At 41.0% G+C, this 16,616-nt stretch overlaps 3 protein-coding genes across 16 annotated transcripts in view; all 3 read left to right on the forward strand.

Annotated features, from left to right (window-relative positions):
- The first annotated feature begins 568 nt into the window (after positions 1 to 568).
- ASDURF (ASNSD1 upstream open reading frame) lies at positions 569 to 5,514 on the forward strand. The gene is made up of 4 exons (XM_023622206.2): positions 569 to 792; positions 2,574 to 2,627; positions 4,609 to 4,684; positions 5,291 to 5,514. Exons 1-4 carry the CDS (start codon positions 703 to 705, stop codon positions 5,359 to 5,361), a joined length of 291 nt encoding a protein of 96 aa, XP_023477974.1. The 5' UTR covers positions 569 to 702; the 3' UTR covers positions 5,362 to 5,514.
- Positions 5,383 to 10,167, forward strand: ASNSD1 (asparagine synthetase domain containing 1). The gene is made up of 3 exons (XM_023622204.2): positions 5,383 to 6,846; positions 7,136 to 7,317; positions 9,808 to 10,167. The coding sequence occupies exons 1-3, from the start codon at positions 5,383 to 5,385 to the stop codon at positions 10,091 to 10,093; spliced, it is 1,932 nt and encodes a 643-aa protein (XP_023477972.1). The 3' UTR covers positions 10,094 to 10,167.
- Positions 10,168 to 12,622: 2,455 nt separating this feature from the next.
- Positions 12,623 to 16,616, forward strand: part of ANKAR (ankyrin and armadillo repeat containing) — a 65,874-nt gene continuing 61,880 nt past the window's right edge. For 11 of the 14 annotated variants that reach the window (XR_002801292.2, XR_011428314.1, XM_023622184.2 and 8 more), the window contains exons 1-2: positions 12,623 to 13,412; positions 15,235 to 15,870. Coding sequence is in view for 12 of the 14 variants with exons in the window: in XM_023622184.2 (XP_023477952.2) it covers positions 15,270 to 15,870 (601 nt within the window). In the remaining 2 variants the exon portion in view is untranslated. The remainder of the gene's footprint in view (positions 13,413 to 15,234; positions 15,871 to 16,616) is intronic. The other 3 variants (XM_023622185.2, XM_070241409.1, XM_070241408.1) reach the window with 1 other exon arrangement.

The following is a 16,616-nucleotide window of genomic DNA, read 5'->3' on the forward strand; positions in this document are numbered from 1 at the left end:
AATTGTAAAATAGCCCAGTCAATAGAAAGTCAAGCCCAGAAAAGCTCTGAAAGAACATTCAGTAATCTCTTGCCTATTTACAAGTTTTGGATAATTTTTCTCATTGGAGTGAGATATTGCAAATATTGCATGGGACATACTTACACTGAAAATCATTCATTTATCTGAAATGCATATTTAACTGGGCATTCTGTATTTATCTTTTAACTCTAATAAGTTAAAACTTTACCAAATCTCTACAGCTCCGTTGCCAACAATATATCTCTTAAATCTGTGCCTAGCTTCATATCCTTGCCTAGATAATAAATATTAAGTCTATTTCTACCACGCCTCTCTTCTTTATATTTACCACTGGGGGGCGCATATAACTTACAGTCTACTGGATGCGAGGGACTGAAGAGACCACAGCAGTGTTTCCACATCTGATCCGCTAGGGGACCGTCCGGCAAACTCTCAGATTTCACACCCAGGTTCTGCTCCTACGCGCCCTAAGCATCCGTGCGCATGCGCAGAACTGCTCCAACGCGAGATTCGGACTGCGCAGGCGCTCCAGTGAGTGTGCAGAACCTATTGGTAGGACCCAGGGTGCAGGGGAACCGAGGAGGTGGAGCCGCTGGGAGTGCGCATGCGCTGGGGCTGAGGAGCCGGAAGGCCGCGGGGCAGCCGAAGCTGTGCGTGAGTGGTGTGCTTCGTTCGGTGGAGATGCCCAGCCGGGGGGCGCTCCCGGAGGACGGCGCCGGGCTGGTGCCTACTGACAACTCGGCCCCTCACAAAGAGGATCTTAGCAGCAAGGTGAGTGTGGCACGAGGCGGGAGGGCCTGCAGGCTCGGGACGGGGCGCCGCTCAGCCCCAGGGAAGGTCGCCGGGGCCGCGTGGACCACTCTCGGCTTTGCCCAACTCCTTGACTCTTTTTATTCGTCGCACTGGACAGGTACAGTTAAGGGAGACCCTGAAGCTTGCCCCGAAATTAGACCTAGGTGGCAGTGGGGCGGAGATTTGGTTAGGATTTTTTCTCTCTACTCTTTAAACTTTTAGAAATACTGCTCACCCTAGATTCGCTGCCGATACTCTCCATCTCAGGAAATGTCGCCACCAACCATCCAGTTGTCCAGGCCAGTGACTTGGGAACCATCCTTGACGTCCATCACGAAGTCCTATGGGTTCTGCTTCTAAGGCTCATTTCAAATATGTCGCTTTTTCACCGTGTACACTCTCACCATCCTAAACCAGCCACCGTGGTCCACCGTCGGGAACCCCGCAAAGACTACCTAACTGATCTCTTGTCATCCATCGTTACCGTCTTCCATTCTTTCCTCCGCATTAGCCAGAGCAATGATCCTAAAACTCGTATTTGATCGTCACTCCTCCACCCAAAAAGGCGGGGGAGGGGAGCCAGTATAACATAGATCTTAACTGCCATAAAAAGACAAAACCTTTAAAAATATATTGGAGACGGGGATGGTTATAGCTATTCAGGTATTAGATGTCCTAGAGTCTACTTTGGCTCTGTCCGAAACTAACAGTGACATTTTGGGCAAGAGTCTAATCCCTCTTATCACAGTTTCATTGTTTGAAGTAAAGTGAAATGTATACCAGACATTCCTAAAGTGAATGGGAAAGCAGTGTTCAAACATAGCTCTCAAGGAGGTTATACATTCGGTTATGGAATCTGACTCAATCTAGTCAGTCACTGCCCTGTCAACTGGAGAGACACAAGGGTACACTCTTCTTGGGGGTGAATTTTCAAACCCCGCCTAGCCCAATCTGGGTACCACCATAGCAAGCCACTTAGACTGATGTATGACAGATCCCTGAGGCGTGTGAGGTAAGACAAAGATTATAAAAACTGCTTTTAGAGGCACTGTTGACACTATGTAATCAGGCACGTTCAAAGAATAACGACCTTTACTGAAAAGAGTTGGAAAAAAACTTAGTTTCCGCTTAGTTGAGCTCTCTCCTACTAATGAAAAGTGAGGCCAAGTTGAGCAGTGCCAGCATTGTGCTGGTCTTTGAGATACAAAGGGGAATGAAGCAAACATGGAAAGTGATGGGTCTTCCTGCCCCAGGTAGGCATTTAGTACTACTTGCTGGTTCTGAATGTCTGGCTGCACCGTTTAGTACATAAATCGTGAAAAGCATTGCTATTTGTGGGGGGAAAAGTAACTAACCCCGCATTCCATTTGCTGGTTGTTTTTTCGGTCTTTTCCCCCAAAAAAGCTAAAACATAAAAGAAATAATTGAAAAACTAGTATTACTTTTGGTGCATCTTGTTTATTTTAAATAAAAGGTATAAACCTTGTTTAGTAACTTCGGCCCTTGCCTGGATGCTGATTACCGACGCCAGACTCCCTGGCTGGGCTCAGTGGGCTGGCTAACCCTTGACAAGTCTGAGCACTGTTTCCTCCTCCAACTTTCCCCCACCTGCACCCCCACACAGACTGTGGTTGAAGGGAGTCTCTGAAGTCACAGACTGCCCGTTATAGCCCCTTATCCCATCTCTCTAATTTTAAAGGGCCCTCACTGAGCATACTTTGAAAACCTCTGGTTTAAGATGTTTTTCTTTATTTCAATAGATTAAAGAACAAAAAATTGTTGTGGATGAACTTTCTAACCTGAAGAAGAACAGGGTGAGTTTATTAGAGTAACTGAATAGTATGTGGGAGGTTTCATTATACCTTATTAACTATATAGTGAAGTTATAAGAATCATATGATTTATATTTATATTAAAACTTACAAGATTTCAGGGGCCGGCCCGGTGGCACAGCAGTTAAGTTTGCACGTTCTGCTTCAGTGGCCCAGGGTTCCCCAGTTTGGATCCCGGGTGTGGACATGGCACCACTTGGCAAGCTGTGCTGTGTTAAGCATCCCATGTATAAAGTGGAGGAAGATGGGCACAGATGTTGGCTCAGGGCCAGTCTTCCTCAGCAAAAAGAGGAGGATTGGCAGCAGATGTTAGCTCAGGGCTAATCTTCCTCAAAATAAATAAATAAAAGTGAAAAAAACTTAAAAGATTTCAGCATCTTTTTAGTTAAATTGCAACAGCGAAAAGCATCCAACATTTTATAGATATATATATCATATAGATATCTGTAAATTAATCATAGTTGATGATATCTTTTCTCCATCATGTGCAATTCACATTACCTTTGAACCAAATGATACAGATTGTAGTATGGTATCTTTGAGCTATAATCAATAATGTTATTTACTTTATACTGGAATTTGGTGTTTTCTTTTGAAATGAGTTTTATATTGAGAAGAGAGGAACTGTTTCTTTAAATGAATGTGGGTAATTGTTGAAAAAACAAAAAGGATAAATACTTCCCCCCCCAAAAGTGTTTTACAAATCTTCCAAGTATTTAGCATAATTATGTAATGCCATTTCCACTAATGTATTCATAACAAGCAAGCTACTGCTTCATGTGTAGTTATATTATCACAAATTACTTCCTTTTTTTTTTTTTTTGCTGAGCAAGATTAGCCCTGAACTAACATCTCTGCCATTTTTCTCTATTTTATATGTGGGACACTGCCACAGCATGGCTGCCAGGAAGTGTGCATCCATGCCTGGGATCTGAACCCATGAACCCACATGCTGAACTTAACCACCAGACCATGGAGCTGGCCCCAAAAATTACATTTTAAGGTCAGGAAGAAATGATTTTGAGCCCTTTAAAGCATTTTAAAGATAATTTGAGGGGCCCGGCCCCGTGGCTGAGTGGTTAAGTTCACGCACTCCACTTCGGTGGCCCAGGGTTTCGCCAGTTCAGATCCTAGGTGCTGACATGGCATCACTCATCAGGCCATTCTGAGGCAATGTCCCACATAGCGCAACCAGGGGCACTCACAACTCGAATATGCAACTGTATATTGAGGGGCTTTGGAGAAGAAGAAGAAGAAGAAAAGAGATTGACAACAGATGTTAGGTGTCAATCTTTAAAAAAGAGATAATTTGGTAACAGACAAGTCAGACATTTCTGATACTGTCACTTGTGGAATATTAGAAATTAAGGCATAATTAATACAAATTTTCTAGAGGGAAAATTGGCAGAATGTCTTATTGAAGCCTTAAAACTTTGTAACACTTTGACCCAGCAGTTCTATTTCTAGGAATTAATACTTAGGAGAGAATCATGGGAATGCACAAAGATTTAGTTTCAAAGATGTTCATCACAATGTTGATTCATAGTAGTGAAAAGTTGGTGACAACTGTCTAAAACTTGAGAACTCACCAAATAAACTGTAATATTTTATACTCATATAGTAACGTTGCAAAAGAACACTACTGAGAAACAGTATTCTCAATATAATGTTCATTGATAAAAGCAAATTATAAGTCTATAGTTATAGTAGTAGCCTTTTTTGTTAAATAGGAACTGTATTATAGTATATGCTATAGAGAGAGAGAAGAGGTTCACCTCAGTGTTAACAGTAGCAGTTTCTAGATGTTGGGGTAATAGATGACTTTCGTTTATTTATCTGCATTTGCTAAGGGATTGTTCTGAGCACGTTACTAAAGTTCAAGAATAAGCAATAACACGGTTCAGAGTTTGGATATCTACTTTTTCGATCAAATCGTGATATTAGCCTAAATTATGTTTTGCAGAAAGTGTATAGGCAGCAACAGAACAGCAACATATTCTTTCTTGCAGACCGAACAGAAATGCTTTCTGAAAGCAAAAGTAAGTTTCTTTGGTATATTATTTGGAAACACACAGAAAGTCTTTTGTAGGCTTTCTGTAGAAATTTATGGTAGCGCCTGAATTATACTATCTATATCTGAATGTTTAAATATATTGGGTGGTGTACCAGTTAATAAAATTAATGCAGTGGTTTTTCTTCCACTAAGCCTTCCAAAGATGAGTCTACAGTAAAAATAAAAGCAATTAAAAGTACATAAGATGCATTTAGAAAGCAGTAATTATTAACGTGTTTGGAGTCTTAGACAGATCTAGGTATGAAAAACTGTTCTACCACTTTCTACCTTTGTGACTTTGAGTGAATTACTTTGAGCCTCCAAAGAATTGTGAGATTTAAATAAGATGGTATATATATAATGCGTAGCCCTGTGCCAGGGCCAGAATAACCATGTGATAAGCAGAAACTATTTTCCTACGAGGTAAACTTCCGTCATTAGAAGCTTGTTGTAAATTACTGTTCACACTAACACAGTACATATACTCAAGTGGTTTAGTCTTGGTAAATAGCCTATGTTGCCCTATGAATTACGTGGTAAAGGTCCAAGAATTTTTATTTTACTTAATATTTCTTCTCCCCTCCCCCCACAGATATATTAGATGAGCTGAAAAAAGAATACCAAGAAATAGAAAACTTAGAGAAGACCAAAATCAAGAAATAGTCAACTTGATTTCGCAGAACAATGTGCGGCATTTGTTGTTCTGTAAGCTTTTCTGCTGAGTGTTTCAGCAAAGGTTGGAAAGAGGATTTGCAGTATAATCTTGAACGACGGGGACCCAATAGTAGTAAGCAGTTATTAAAGTCTAACACTAACTACCAGTGTTTATTTTCTGGTCACGTCCTCCACTTAAGAGGTGTTTTGACTGCCCAACCTGTGGAAGATGAAAGAGGCAATGTGTTCCTGTGGAACGGAGAAGTCTTTAGTGGAATAAAGGTTGAAGCTAAAGAGAATGATACTCAAATAATGTTTAATTATCTTTCCTCTTGTGAGAATGAATCTGATGTTTTGTCACTCTTCTCACAAGTCCAAGGTCCGTGGTCTTTTATATATTATCAAGCATCTAGTCATCATTTGTGGTTTGGTAGGGATTTTTTTGGTCGCCGGAGCTTACTTTGGCATTTTAGTAATCTGGGCAAGAGTTTTTGCCTCTCTTCAGTTGGCACCCAAACCTCTGGAGCAACCAGTCAGTGGCAGGAAGTTCCAGCGTCTGGTATTTTCAAAATTGACCTCAAGTCTACTTCCATTTCCAAATCTGTAGTTTTAAAATTGTATCCTTGGAAATGTACTTCCAGGGAAAATGTTATCAAAGAATGTGTTAATAGCCTGACTCAAATTTCAGCAAACTTGCAAACATTTGTCTCAGTGATTGCAAATGAAGCCAAACTCTGTCTTGAAGAACCTGTCGTTCCTTTAAACATGATGTTGCCACAGGCTCCATTTGAGATTCACTGTAGGAACATTTCCCGTCTCCCACCGACAAGAGAGACCCTTGAGGTCTTTCTTACCGATGGACGCAGGAAGGAAATAGTTCACCAGTTCATCGATGTCCTGAGTATCGCAGTCAAGAGACGTGTCTTGAATTTACCTAGGGATGAAAACCTGACACCAAGTGAAGTTTCAAAAACTTGTGATAGGAAAGCAAATGTTGCAATCCTGTTTTCTGGGGGTATTGATTCCATGGTTATCGCAACCCTTGCTGACCGTCACATTCCTTTAGATGAACCAATTGATCTTCTCAATGTGGCTTTCATGACCAAAGAGAAGACCATGCCAACTAGTTTTAACAAAAAAAGTGGAAAACAGGAAAATCGTTGTGAAATACCTTCTCAAGAATCCTCTAAAAGTGTTGCTCCTGCTGCTGCTGCTAGTCCTGATAAACAGTTCAGGGTACCGGATCGGATCACAGGGCGAGCGGGGCTGAAGGAGCTGCAGGCCGCTAACCCTTCCCGGACTTGGAATTTTGTTGAAATTAATGTTTCTCTGGAAGAACTGCAAAACTTCAGGACGACTCGAATATGCCGTTTAATCCGGCCCTTGGACACGGTGTTGGATGACGGCATTGGCTGTGCAGTGTGGTTCGCTTCGAGAGGACTTGGTCGGCTAGTGACCCAGGATGGAGGGCGATCGTATCAGAGCACGGCAAAGGTATGGCCCGGGGTTTCTGCTCGGAAGAATTTGAGACCTAATGTTAACCTTAAAGCTTTTAGCATTTAGGTTGCCAGAAGATAGCATATTTTAGTTCCATTTAAACTATAACACTGTATATATGACTTTTTAAAAATTGGGCATGTTTTACTATTTTGTGACTTTGTCCTGTGTTTTTTCTCTGGAAATGTTATCTTTGAGGTGATAATTCTTTAAGCTTTGCCTTTAGTTACTTTCCTCACTGGATGGAGCTAACCCTTCTCACGTGGCTTTCTTTCGCCCTTTCTAGGTGGTGCTGACTGGAATTGGTGCAGATGAGCAGCTTGCAGGCTATTCTCGTCATCGCGTTCGCTTTCAGACTCATGGGCTGGAAGGATTGAATAAGGAGCTCGAGATGGAACTGGGTCGAATCTCTTCTAGAAATCTTGGTCGTGATGACAGAGTTATTGGTGATCATGGAAAAGAAGCAAGGTAATTTTAATTATCTGAGTGTTACTGGGTAATTTTTTAAAAACAGTGAACTCTAAAAGGAGATTTTTAGGTTCCTTTTTTTTTTGGAGACTGTTCAAATGAAGAACGGCAGCAATAATATTTTGGCTTTTATGACAAGCACAGTCAGTCAGAAGCGAAGCTGCGGAGGATCCAGAGCAGCAGTTTTCTAGAACCCGTTCTCCAGGAAATGCCTTTTCAGTAATTTTCAGAGATGATACCATGATGTGATTGCTTTTAAGACTACAGTGAAAAAGACTGTAAAACTGAGGTAGTGAAACGCTGAGAGAGGATATTTAAAGGGTTTGTTCTGTTTTAAATGTTTGCTTTCCTCCCAGTAAGGGCATAGACCCTGTGCCCAGGTGCTCTCCTCCATGTTGTGGAACCTGGCTTTGTCTCTAAGACGTTTCTGTGTGTGTAGAGCTATACTGACTTAAGTGGTGGTTCTAGTACTGGATTCCCGTCTGTTCAATGTTTTTGGGCTTTTTTTTTTTTTTTATGAAGATAAGCCCTGAGCTAGCATTTGTGCCCATCTTCCTCTGTTTTATATGTGGGACGCCTGCGACAGCATGGCTTGACAAGCGGTGCGTAGGTCTGCGTCCAGGATCCGAACCAGCGAACCCCGGGCGGCAGAAGCAGAGTGTGCAAACTTAACCACTGTGCCACTGGGCTGGCCCCTGTTGAAAGTTTTTTAAACACGGTTTAGTCATATGTTACAGATTACCCAGAACCTTCAAAGAGATCAAGGCGCTTTCATTACATATATTCTCTTTTTAATCTTGGGGATTTATTTTTACCTACAATGTGTGTCTGAAGGTAGTAAACAAGTGCTTGAACATAGCTTTTTAAAGCATTAAAGGTAAAAGGAAGATGTGTCATTTAGTTAGAAAAAGCAGAAATTTATTGAAGTAGGTTAATCTAGTAAGTGGCAGTTTATTCCACGGGCCTGCCCGCTCTGAGACGCCACTGCTGCTGCCTCTGCATCAGTTGTCCTCCTTCCACTGAACTGTGGCTGCTTTACACACTTGTCATTCTTATGTTGCCAGTTCTGACACGTGCACAGTTTTGTCTACTATATCATTATTCTGTCATAATTTTCAAAATTTCTTTATAATGAGATAAATAATGCCCCAACGCAGTCTGTAAGATGTTTTCCCTTTTAAGGGTGTGTGTGAGAGAGAAAGAGAAATTAAATCCATTTCTTCAGCTAGGTCAGAGAAAAGGGGGTTTATTTTATTCATTAAAAGTGGCTAATTCTACAGGCCCCGTGTGATGCCCTCAGGTAGAAGTGCATATGAAGAATGTCTAAAACAGCTAATACAGAGTTGTGGTTTAACAAATGCCATTGTGGTGGCTAGATTTAAATAATCAATTTATTATGTATTTTGGCATACATATTAACAGTAATAATAGATTACTTAAGAGATTTTAATAGATTATTATATGTAAATTAATTTGTTTTTACAATTAATTCATTTTTATAAAATATTCCATTTAACAAATACCTTTACCCCTTCCAATTGCTCTGAACTAGAATAAAATGTAATGAAACAACACTAAAGTAACTGTATTTGCATTTTGATGAATTCGGGGGATAGTCTTAAAGTATGTTAAACAAAAGAGAACAGAATTTTATCGGAACTAGGGAAGCCAAAAGGTCAAGAAGTTTGCTTTTTTTTTTTTCAGGAAGATTAGCCCTGAGCTAACATCTGCTGCTAATCCTCCTCTTTTTTTTTGCTGAGGAAGGCTGTCCCTGAGCTAACATCCATGCCCATCTTCCTCTGCTTTCTATGTGGGACACCTACCACATCATGGCTTGACAAGCAGTGTGTAGGTCCACACCTGGGATCCGAACCAGCAAATCCTGGACTGCCAAAGTGGAATGTTTGAACTTAACCACTGTGCCCTGGGCCAGCCCCAGAAAGTTATTTTTTTAATCTAATACTTTGTTTTGTTACACGGATTTGTCACCATTTAAATGTTTAAGTGTAATGAAGCGATTTTGGTACCGTTGGTAAATGTTTCACAAGGTCAAGATTGTAGAGCCCTTCTATATTGGTTTCCTATCCCTAAAGTTCAGTTTCTTTGGACGTGATAAAGAGCAGACAGAGACTGAATAATTCACTGAAGACCATGCTTGTTTTCAAGGCATCCCCAAAGGATATCTTGAGAAACAATTTGAAATTATTTCTTGACACCATAGACTTAATTTATTTATCTATTGAGGCAAAATTTATTTTGTAGCATATGTATTAAAATCAGTCACGTGTTGTGAAATACCTTTTTAATGTGATTGAATTTTAGCTGTAAAATTGTGTAAATAACCAGAATATTTTAATTGAGAAAAGTAGTGCCTCCCCAAAATTAATTTTTTACTGTAAATTTTAACATGTTGAATAAAATGTAAAAAAAAAAATCATAACACATTGATTTTATTTTTCTATACTGGTTATATTTATCTATTTATTTTAGATTTCCTTTCCTGGATGAAAGTGTTGTCTCCTTTCTAAATTCCCTACCAGTTTGGGAAAAGGCAAACTTGACTTTACCCCGTGGAATTGGTGAAAAACTAATTTTGCGTCTTGCAGCAGTGGAACTTGGTCTAACAGCGTGTGCTCTTCTGCCGAAACGTGCCATGCAGTTTGGATCCAGAATTGCAAAAATGGAAAAGAATAATGAAAAGGCATCTGATAAATGTGGACGGCTCCAAGTCATTTCCTTAGAAAACCTTTCTATTGAAAAGGAGACTAAAACATAATATTTTACAATGTAACAACATTTACTGAATGATGATGATAGAAAAATAAAACACTGTGCTGCTTTATTATTGTATAATGTAGTGGTTTTAAAGTTCATTACGTGGCTTTTTACTTAACTGTATGGTTTATTATAACCAATTTAGTCAAGTTGACACTGGAGAGAGAGAGATTATATTTGAAAGAACATCTTGAATATTTTAGACTGTAATACTGACATTGTTTTGAGCTCTTACATGGTAGTGTCCTGCCAGCAACACTAAAAGAAGGCAGCTTTTACTGACTCTTCATGGTGGCTACATCCAGAAATAATTTGTTATTGCTGTTGTCTGGGGCCTGGTTTAGGCAGGGCCCTATTTAACTGATAAGAGAACTAAGGTTTAGAGAAATTATACAATTGGCTTTAGATTCACACTCCTGAGCAATAATACTTGGTGCTTCTATTACATCTCTTTAGGCAGCTCATTTGCCCCCTCTGAGAACTTTTGAAAACTGTTTTAAACATTCTCCTGTCGCACGAATCTCCAGCCTCTTCCTCCTTGCCCCGTTCTCAGCTCTTGACATGGGCTTTTCACAGAGAGATCAGATTCATCAGGCCAAGAACTGCTCCCACTTTCCAACACGAGAACTTCTAACTGACCTTGTAGGTACCCCCATCCTTTTCCCCCTTCTTGCCATTAGAAAGGGAAATGCGTCGATCCAGCCAACAAAACGCTGTGCCTCCACTTGTTCTCTGTATCCCAACCCTTCCTGCCTTTCAGGAACCTTATGGTCTTCTCTCTCCAGTATCTTCAGCCTCCTCTCTGTAGAATCCTTCCTATCATCATCTAAAATGTTCTGGTCTATACCAATTTAAAATGCATGTCCCTGGTCCTACATCTTCCTCTGCTTACCTCTCGCCTCCCATCCACACTCACCTCTCCACTTTTTCACTCTACTCCACTCCAACTTGACATCCACCCACGTTATTCAGTTGTGTCCACCATACCCAGGTCACTGGGATCTATCCCCAATTAGGGCTGACACCCTTTTTGGATCTGGACATAATCATAGTAGGAAAGGAATTTTAGGATACTGACAAACAAGCCTGGCAAGACTTTCACGTGCCCTGAATTTATTCCCCGGTAAATGTAATGTTCAAATCAGATTTAGATATTACCCGAATAACTCATCCCTCTACCTGAAGGCAAACAACTTCAAGTGTCTGTGTGATCCTGAGCACTAAATTGACATTGCTCATATCAGGAGCAGATAAACTAAGAGGTTTGCCCAGCACCATAGAGTTGAATATAACACTAGTTTTATAATAATAATATAGTTTAATTCTAAAAACAGCTATTATTTATATAGAGCTGACCATGTGCCCGGCACTATTCCGTGAGCTTTACATGTATTTAGTCAGTTGAACTCTAGGGTATCTGCTCCAGCAGGATACTCTCTCTGCGTGGTTTGTGTGTGTGTGTTTTTTTCAGTCCCCAGAGGGCCTGATTGTTTACAAGCTTCTGGCCATTCAATCCCATAAACTCTGGGATGAAGTTCTATGTTAATCCTTAAACAAAGGAACAATCTTGCCCAAGATTTGAGACACTTAGAACAAACCATCTGAGTACCAGAACAAAAATCTTTTAAGTAGAGGCATGTACACAGAGTGTTTGTAAGGACAAACATGCAAATCTCTGAAAGAAGGCAGTGTCTTTTTGACATCCCTTGCCCTGGTACAGCAATCATAAATTTACTAATATTCAGTACCTCTATAGCAGGTAAAATAATGACATGGTTGGAGTAAGAGAAATTCTCCCCTGAAACAGTCACCAAAAACCTCCATGTTGCTAAATTCAGTGGAAAAGTTTCAGTTCTCACCTCCCTTGACCTAACAGCAGCATCCAAAGATGCTGGCCCTTACCTTATTTGTGAGACACTTCTCTTGGCTTTTGAGACCAATCTTGGTTGTCCTCCTGCCTTCCTGACTGCTCACTCTGTCTTCTTTTTGACACCACCCTCTCCATCTGACCTTTAAATATTAAATTTCTCAGGTCTCTATCCTGGGTTCTCAACTGTTCTCTGTTCTCTCTTGACTTCAGCCACTCCCCTGGCTTCAGTACCCTAAGCCTGCCCAAGTGTATACATCTAACCCAAGCTGCCATTCTTAGGCAGTCCTGTATATCTAAGGCATATCTGACACCCCTACTTGGTTTTCTCACAGGTACATCAAGGTCAACATGTCCACAGCTGAACTCTCACTCCTGCCATGACCCTCTGTTGCTCCTGACAGAAATTTGGGTGTCACCTAGACCACCACCTTTTTCAACCCTCCACCCCCATCTAACCTGTTACCAATAGGCCACCTCATTACTTCTCAAACCCATCCCCAGCTCTCCATCTCCACTGCCACCGCTCAGCCTGCACCTTGCCTCTACTGCCACCAGCCCACCATAAACTAATTTTGTGCCCACATCTCTCTTGTTCTCTATCCAAGGTTTTCTTCACTTTCTCAAAAATTTCAACTTTCTTCTCAGCTCAGTTCATCACCCGTGGTTCCCTATCTCTGGAAAGCTACTTCAACTCTTCGCTTGGGTAGTTCTTTTTCATCTTCCAGGCTCAGCTTAAAAGATCACTTCCTCAGGGCGGCCTTTCCCGGTCCTTGGTCTTGGTTAGCTTTCCTTCATGTGCTGCCATTACATCTTACACCTATCATACTGTTTAAATATAGTCGTGTGATCATCTGTCTAATTGTCTGCCCTGTTGCCCAGGGTCTCCAACTCCTAGCATAGTGCCTGGCTCATAATAAGCGTTCCATACACGTTTGTTGAATGAAGCAATAATGATGGCGGCGGGATTCCAACTCAGGACTACCTCCCAGCCTGGAGCATTCGCCTCTGCCACTCTGTTTTTGTGTTTTCGCAGAGCCAAATCCTGAATGTAGAAAGAGAGCAGCACAGCGCCGGGAGCAGGAGGTGGGACTGAGTTCCCCGGGGAGGGAGGGAGGGGCATCTGTAGGGGAAGGTCTGAGCACAGGGGCCCCTTGGGGCGCGGCCCCGGGACCAATGACTTCGTCTGGCGCCCGGGCGGCCGTGGGTCGGGCCTGGCCGTGAGCCGCGGACGGCAAGGAGGCCTCCCAGGCCCTCGCCTCAGGAAACCACGCCCCGCCCCAGACCTCCCCGCGGCGGCTCCCCGCCTCCTGCGCAGCGGGGCTCCTCACGGTGGGGTCCGGCCTAGTGAGAAGCCACTGGAGACGATCCCTGTCCCCGGCCCCCAGGAATACTCCGGGGAGCAGCGTGGACGCAGCTTCCCTGTCCTAGACAAGAAAACAGTCGTTTCAAAGTAGGTTTCTTCCCTTTCCTTGTGCTTTCTCCTCTCCCGTGTCCGTGTGGGCACAGGTCTTGGACCTGAGTAGGGACAGACTTGGGTTGCTTCTGATTCTGAAGATGTGAAACCTTAGGCACGTTCTGCAGCCTTCTTAGTCCCCATCTCTGTGTTCGTAAAGCGGGGATACCAACGCCTCTCTTTGAGCTGGGTTCTCAGAAAGTGCCTTGCTGAATTAGCAGCATTGGCATCGCCTCTAACTTTTCAGAATTGCAAATTCTCTGGCCTTAACTCCAACCGATTGAATCAGAAACTCCAGGGTAGGGTCCAGCAATCTGTTTGAACAAGCCCCAGGTGATTTCATGCAAGCTAAATTTTGAGAGCTGCTGTATGAGGAGCGAATTAAATGAAATAAATAAAATATCGTGTACAGAGAACCAGGCAAACAGTCGATGCTCAATGAATAGTCGTTATAGTTATTGTTATTCCAGGAACAGGGAGGCATTCAGTAGCACAGAAATGGAAAGTTAAGCAGGCACTTCTTGTCCTTCCTTTTCTTTTAAGCAAGTCTTTTCTTCCTTAAAAAAAAAAAACCCCTAAAAACAAAATAAACATGCAAAAAAGTCTCTCCAACAAAAAAGAATAGGTATGCAACAGTAGCTTCTCATATATAAACTTAAATTTCTTTTTTTGACATATTTCTTAGTATCTTTTGACTTCTGTTGAAAAGTAGAACATGATTAATGTTAAAGGCTTTACAGTTTTAATTGTTTTAAATCAAATTTCAACTTTCTTACGCTGCAATTAGTTTAAGATTGAAAAATGTAATAGAACTACCATATGATCCCAGCAATTCCACTTCTGGGTATTTATCCTAAGAAAACAAAACCACTAACTTGAAAAGATGTATGCACCCCCATGTTCACTGAAGCATTGTTTGCAATAGCCAAGATGTGGAAACAACCTAAGTGTCCGTCGATGGATGAATGGAGAAAGAAAATGTGGTGTACATTTACAATGGAATGTTACTCAGCCATAAAAAAGAATGAAATCTCGCCATATGTGACGATATGGACGGACCTTGAGGCATTATTCTAAGTAAGATAAGTCAGACAGAGAAAGGCAAATACAGTATGACCTTAATATATAGGAATCTAAAAAAAAAAACCCCAAGCTCATAGATACAGAGAACAGACAGGTGATTGCCAGAGGCAGGGTTGGGGGTGGGCAAAATGAATGAAGGAAGTCAAGAGGTACAAACTTCCAGTTATAAATAAATGTCATGGGGATGCAATGTACAACATGGCAAGTATAGTTAATAATACTGTATTGCATATTTAAAAGTTGCTAAGAGAGTAAATCTTAAAGGTTCTCAGGGCTGCCGGGTGGCATAGTGGTTAAGTTTGTGGCTCCGCTTCGGTGGAGGTCATGGGGTTCGTGGGCTTGGAGTCCTGGCGTGGACCTACACACCGCTCATCAAGCCATGCTGTGGTGGCATCCCAGGTGCAAAGTGGAGGAAGACTGGCACAGTGGGGACAATCTTCCTCACCACAATTCTGTAACTATATATGATGATGGATGTTAACTAGACTCAGTGTGGTGATCATTTCAAAATATATACAAATTATCGAATCATTATGTTGTACACTTGAAACTAATGTTGTATGTCAATTATGCCTCAATAAAAAAAGTTAAAAAACAAAAAGTTTGAAAAATGTAATGGTTGACCATAAAAGAATTCATCTAATAAAGATGAAGGTACAGATTTATTTCTCGAGAGATCCAGCTTCATTACCATGGCAAATTTTATTGCTTGTCTTTTCTTTTTTTTTCATTGCAGAAACTTCAAAAAGGACACAATAGAATTAATTAGAAATGTTAAGATTGCCCAAGAAAGGATTACTTAGATTTGATCAAGTTCAAGATGAAGAAACCTACTTGGAAAATTTAACAGTGCAGAGAAATGCTTCTGCTTTTTTTGAAAAATATGATCGGAGTGAAGTACAAGAATTGCTCACTACTGTGCTAGTTAGCTGGTTGTCTGCCAAAGAAGATGTCCGCTCTCAGTTTGATGTCCCCTGTGGAATTATGACTCAAATGAATAATGTCGGCTTTTCCACTGCAATCCTGCTGACTCCTGTGGACCCCACCGCCCTCTTAGACTATAGAGAAGTCCATCAGATCATAAGGGAGTTGGCTGTTGGAATTTATTGCTTAAATCAAATTCCTTCAATCAGTTTAGAAGCTAATTATGATCAGAGTTCTTCTTGTCAATTACCTCCAGCTTATTATGATACCAGAATTGGGCAAATTCTGATCAATATTGACTACATGCTGAAAGCACTATGGCATGGAATATACATGCCCAAAGAAAAACGAGCCAGATTCTCTGAACTGTGGCGTACCATCATGGACATCGATCCAGATGGGAAGCCTCAAACAAACAGAGATATTTTTGCAGAGTTTAGTTCAGCAGGTAAGAGAGTTTGACACATTTTATTTTTATTAGAAGCCATTTTTTAAATTTAAAAGTAATTTATCTGGGCTCAGTTTTATGTATTTAGCTGCATTTCTTAAAAGAGACCTTTTAAACGCCTAAGAATCTTTTCAATAAAATTTTAATTTTTTTCAGTGTCACCAAGAATTATATTTTAAGTCAAACATCTTGCCTCTTTCATCTTAATCTCCAGTTTCTGCAAAATGTATCAGATTCAAAATAACCTAATGGAGAGTTTTCAGTTTATATTTTTTGTCTTACAGGGCCTAGCTAGGAAAATCAGTAATAGAGCCAAGAGTAGAATTGGAGTGCAATGAGAAAAATCTCCAAACTTGAAAACAAAATGATTGCCAGATTGGTTAGCCATGCACTTTGCCGTTTTTATAAACCTCAAATGTGACAGATATAAAAATTGAAGTTAAAGATAGACATGCATCAGCAACCCGAGCTTTGGTTTCCTGAATCTTTATTCCTGATTCACCTAACTGTAATTCCTCCCTCCTGAGGGCTACACTTCTCTAAAGCCTGTAAATAAGCAATAGATACCATTAAGTCCTGGTGCATCTCCTTCAGCATATGTAAATTTTTTATTGAAGCTTTTTTAAAAAAGAAATTTCCCATAGTTCCTTGCAGCAGGCCAAGTGGAATGGGGAGTGAAATGGGAAATGTGTGCCCCGGACAGTGTTTCCAACTGCTTTCATTAATAAAATATATCTAATCACTTT

Source organism: Equus caballus, chromosome 18, assembly GCF_041296265.1.
Source record: "Equus caballus isolate H_3958 breed thoroughbred chromosome 18, TB-T2T, whole genome shotgun sequence".
NCBI classification, from domain to species: Eukaryota; Metazoa; Chordata; class Mammalia; order Perissodactyla; family Equidae; genus Equus; species Equus caballus.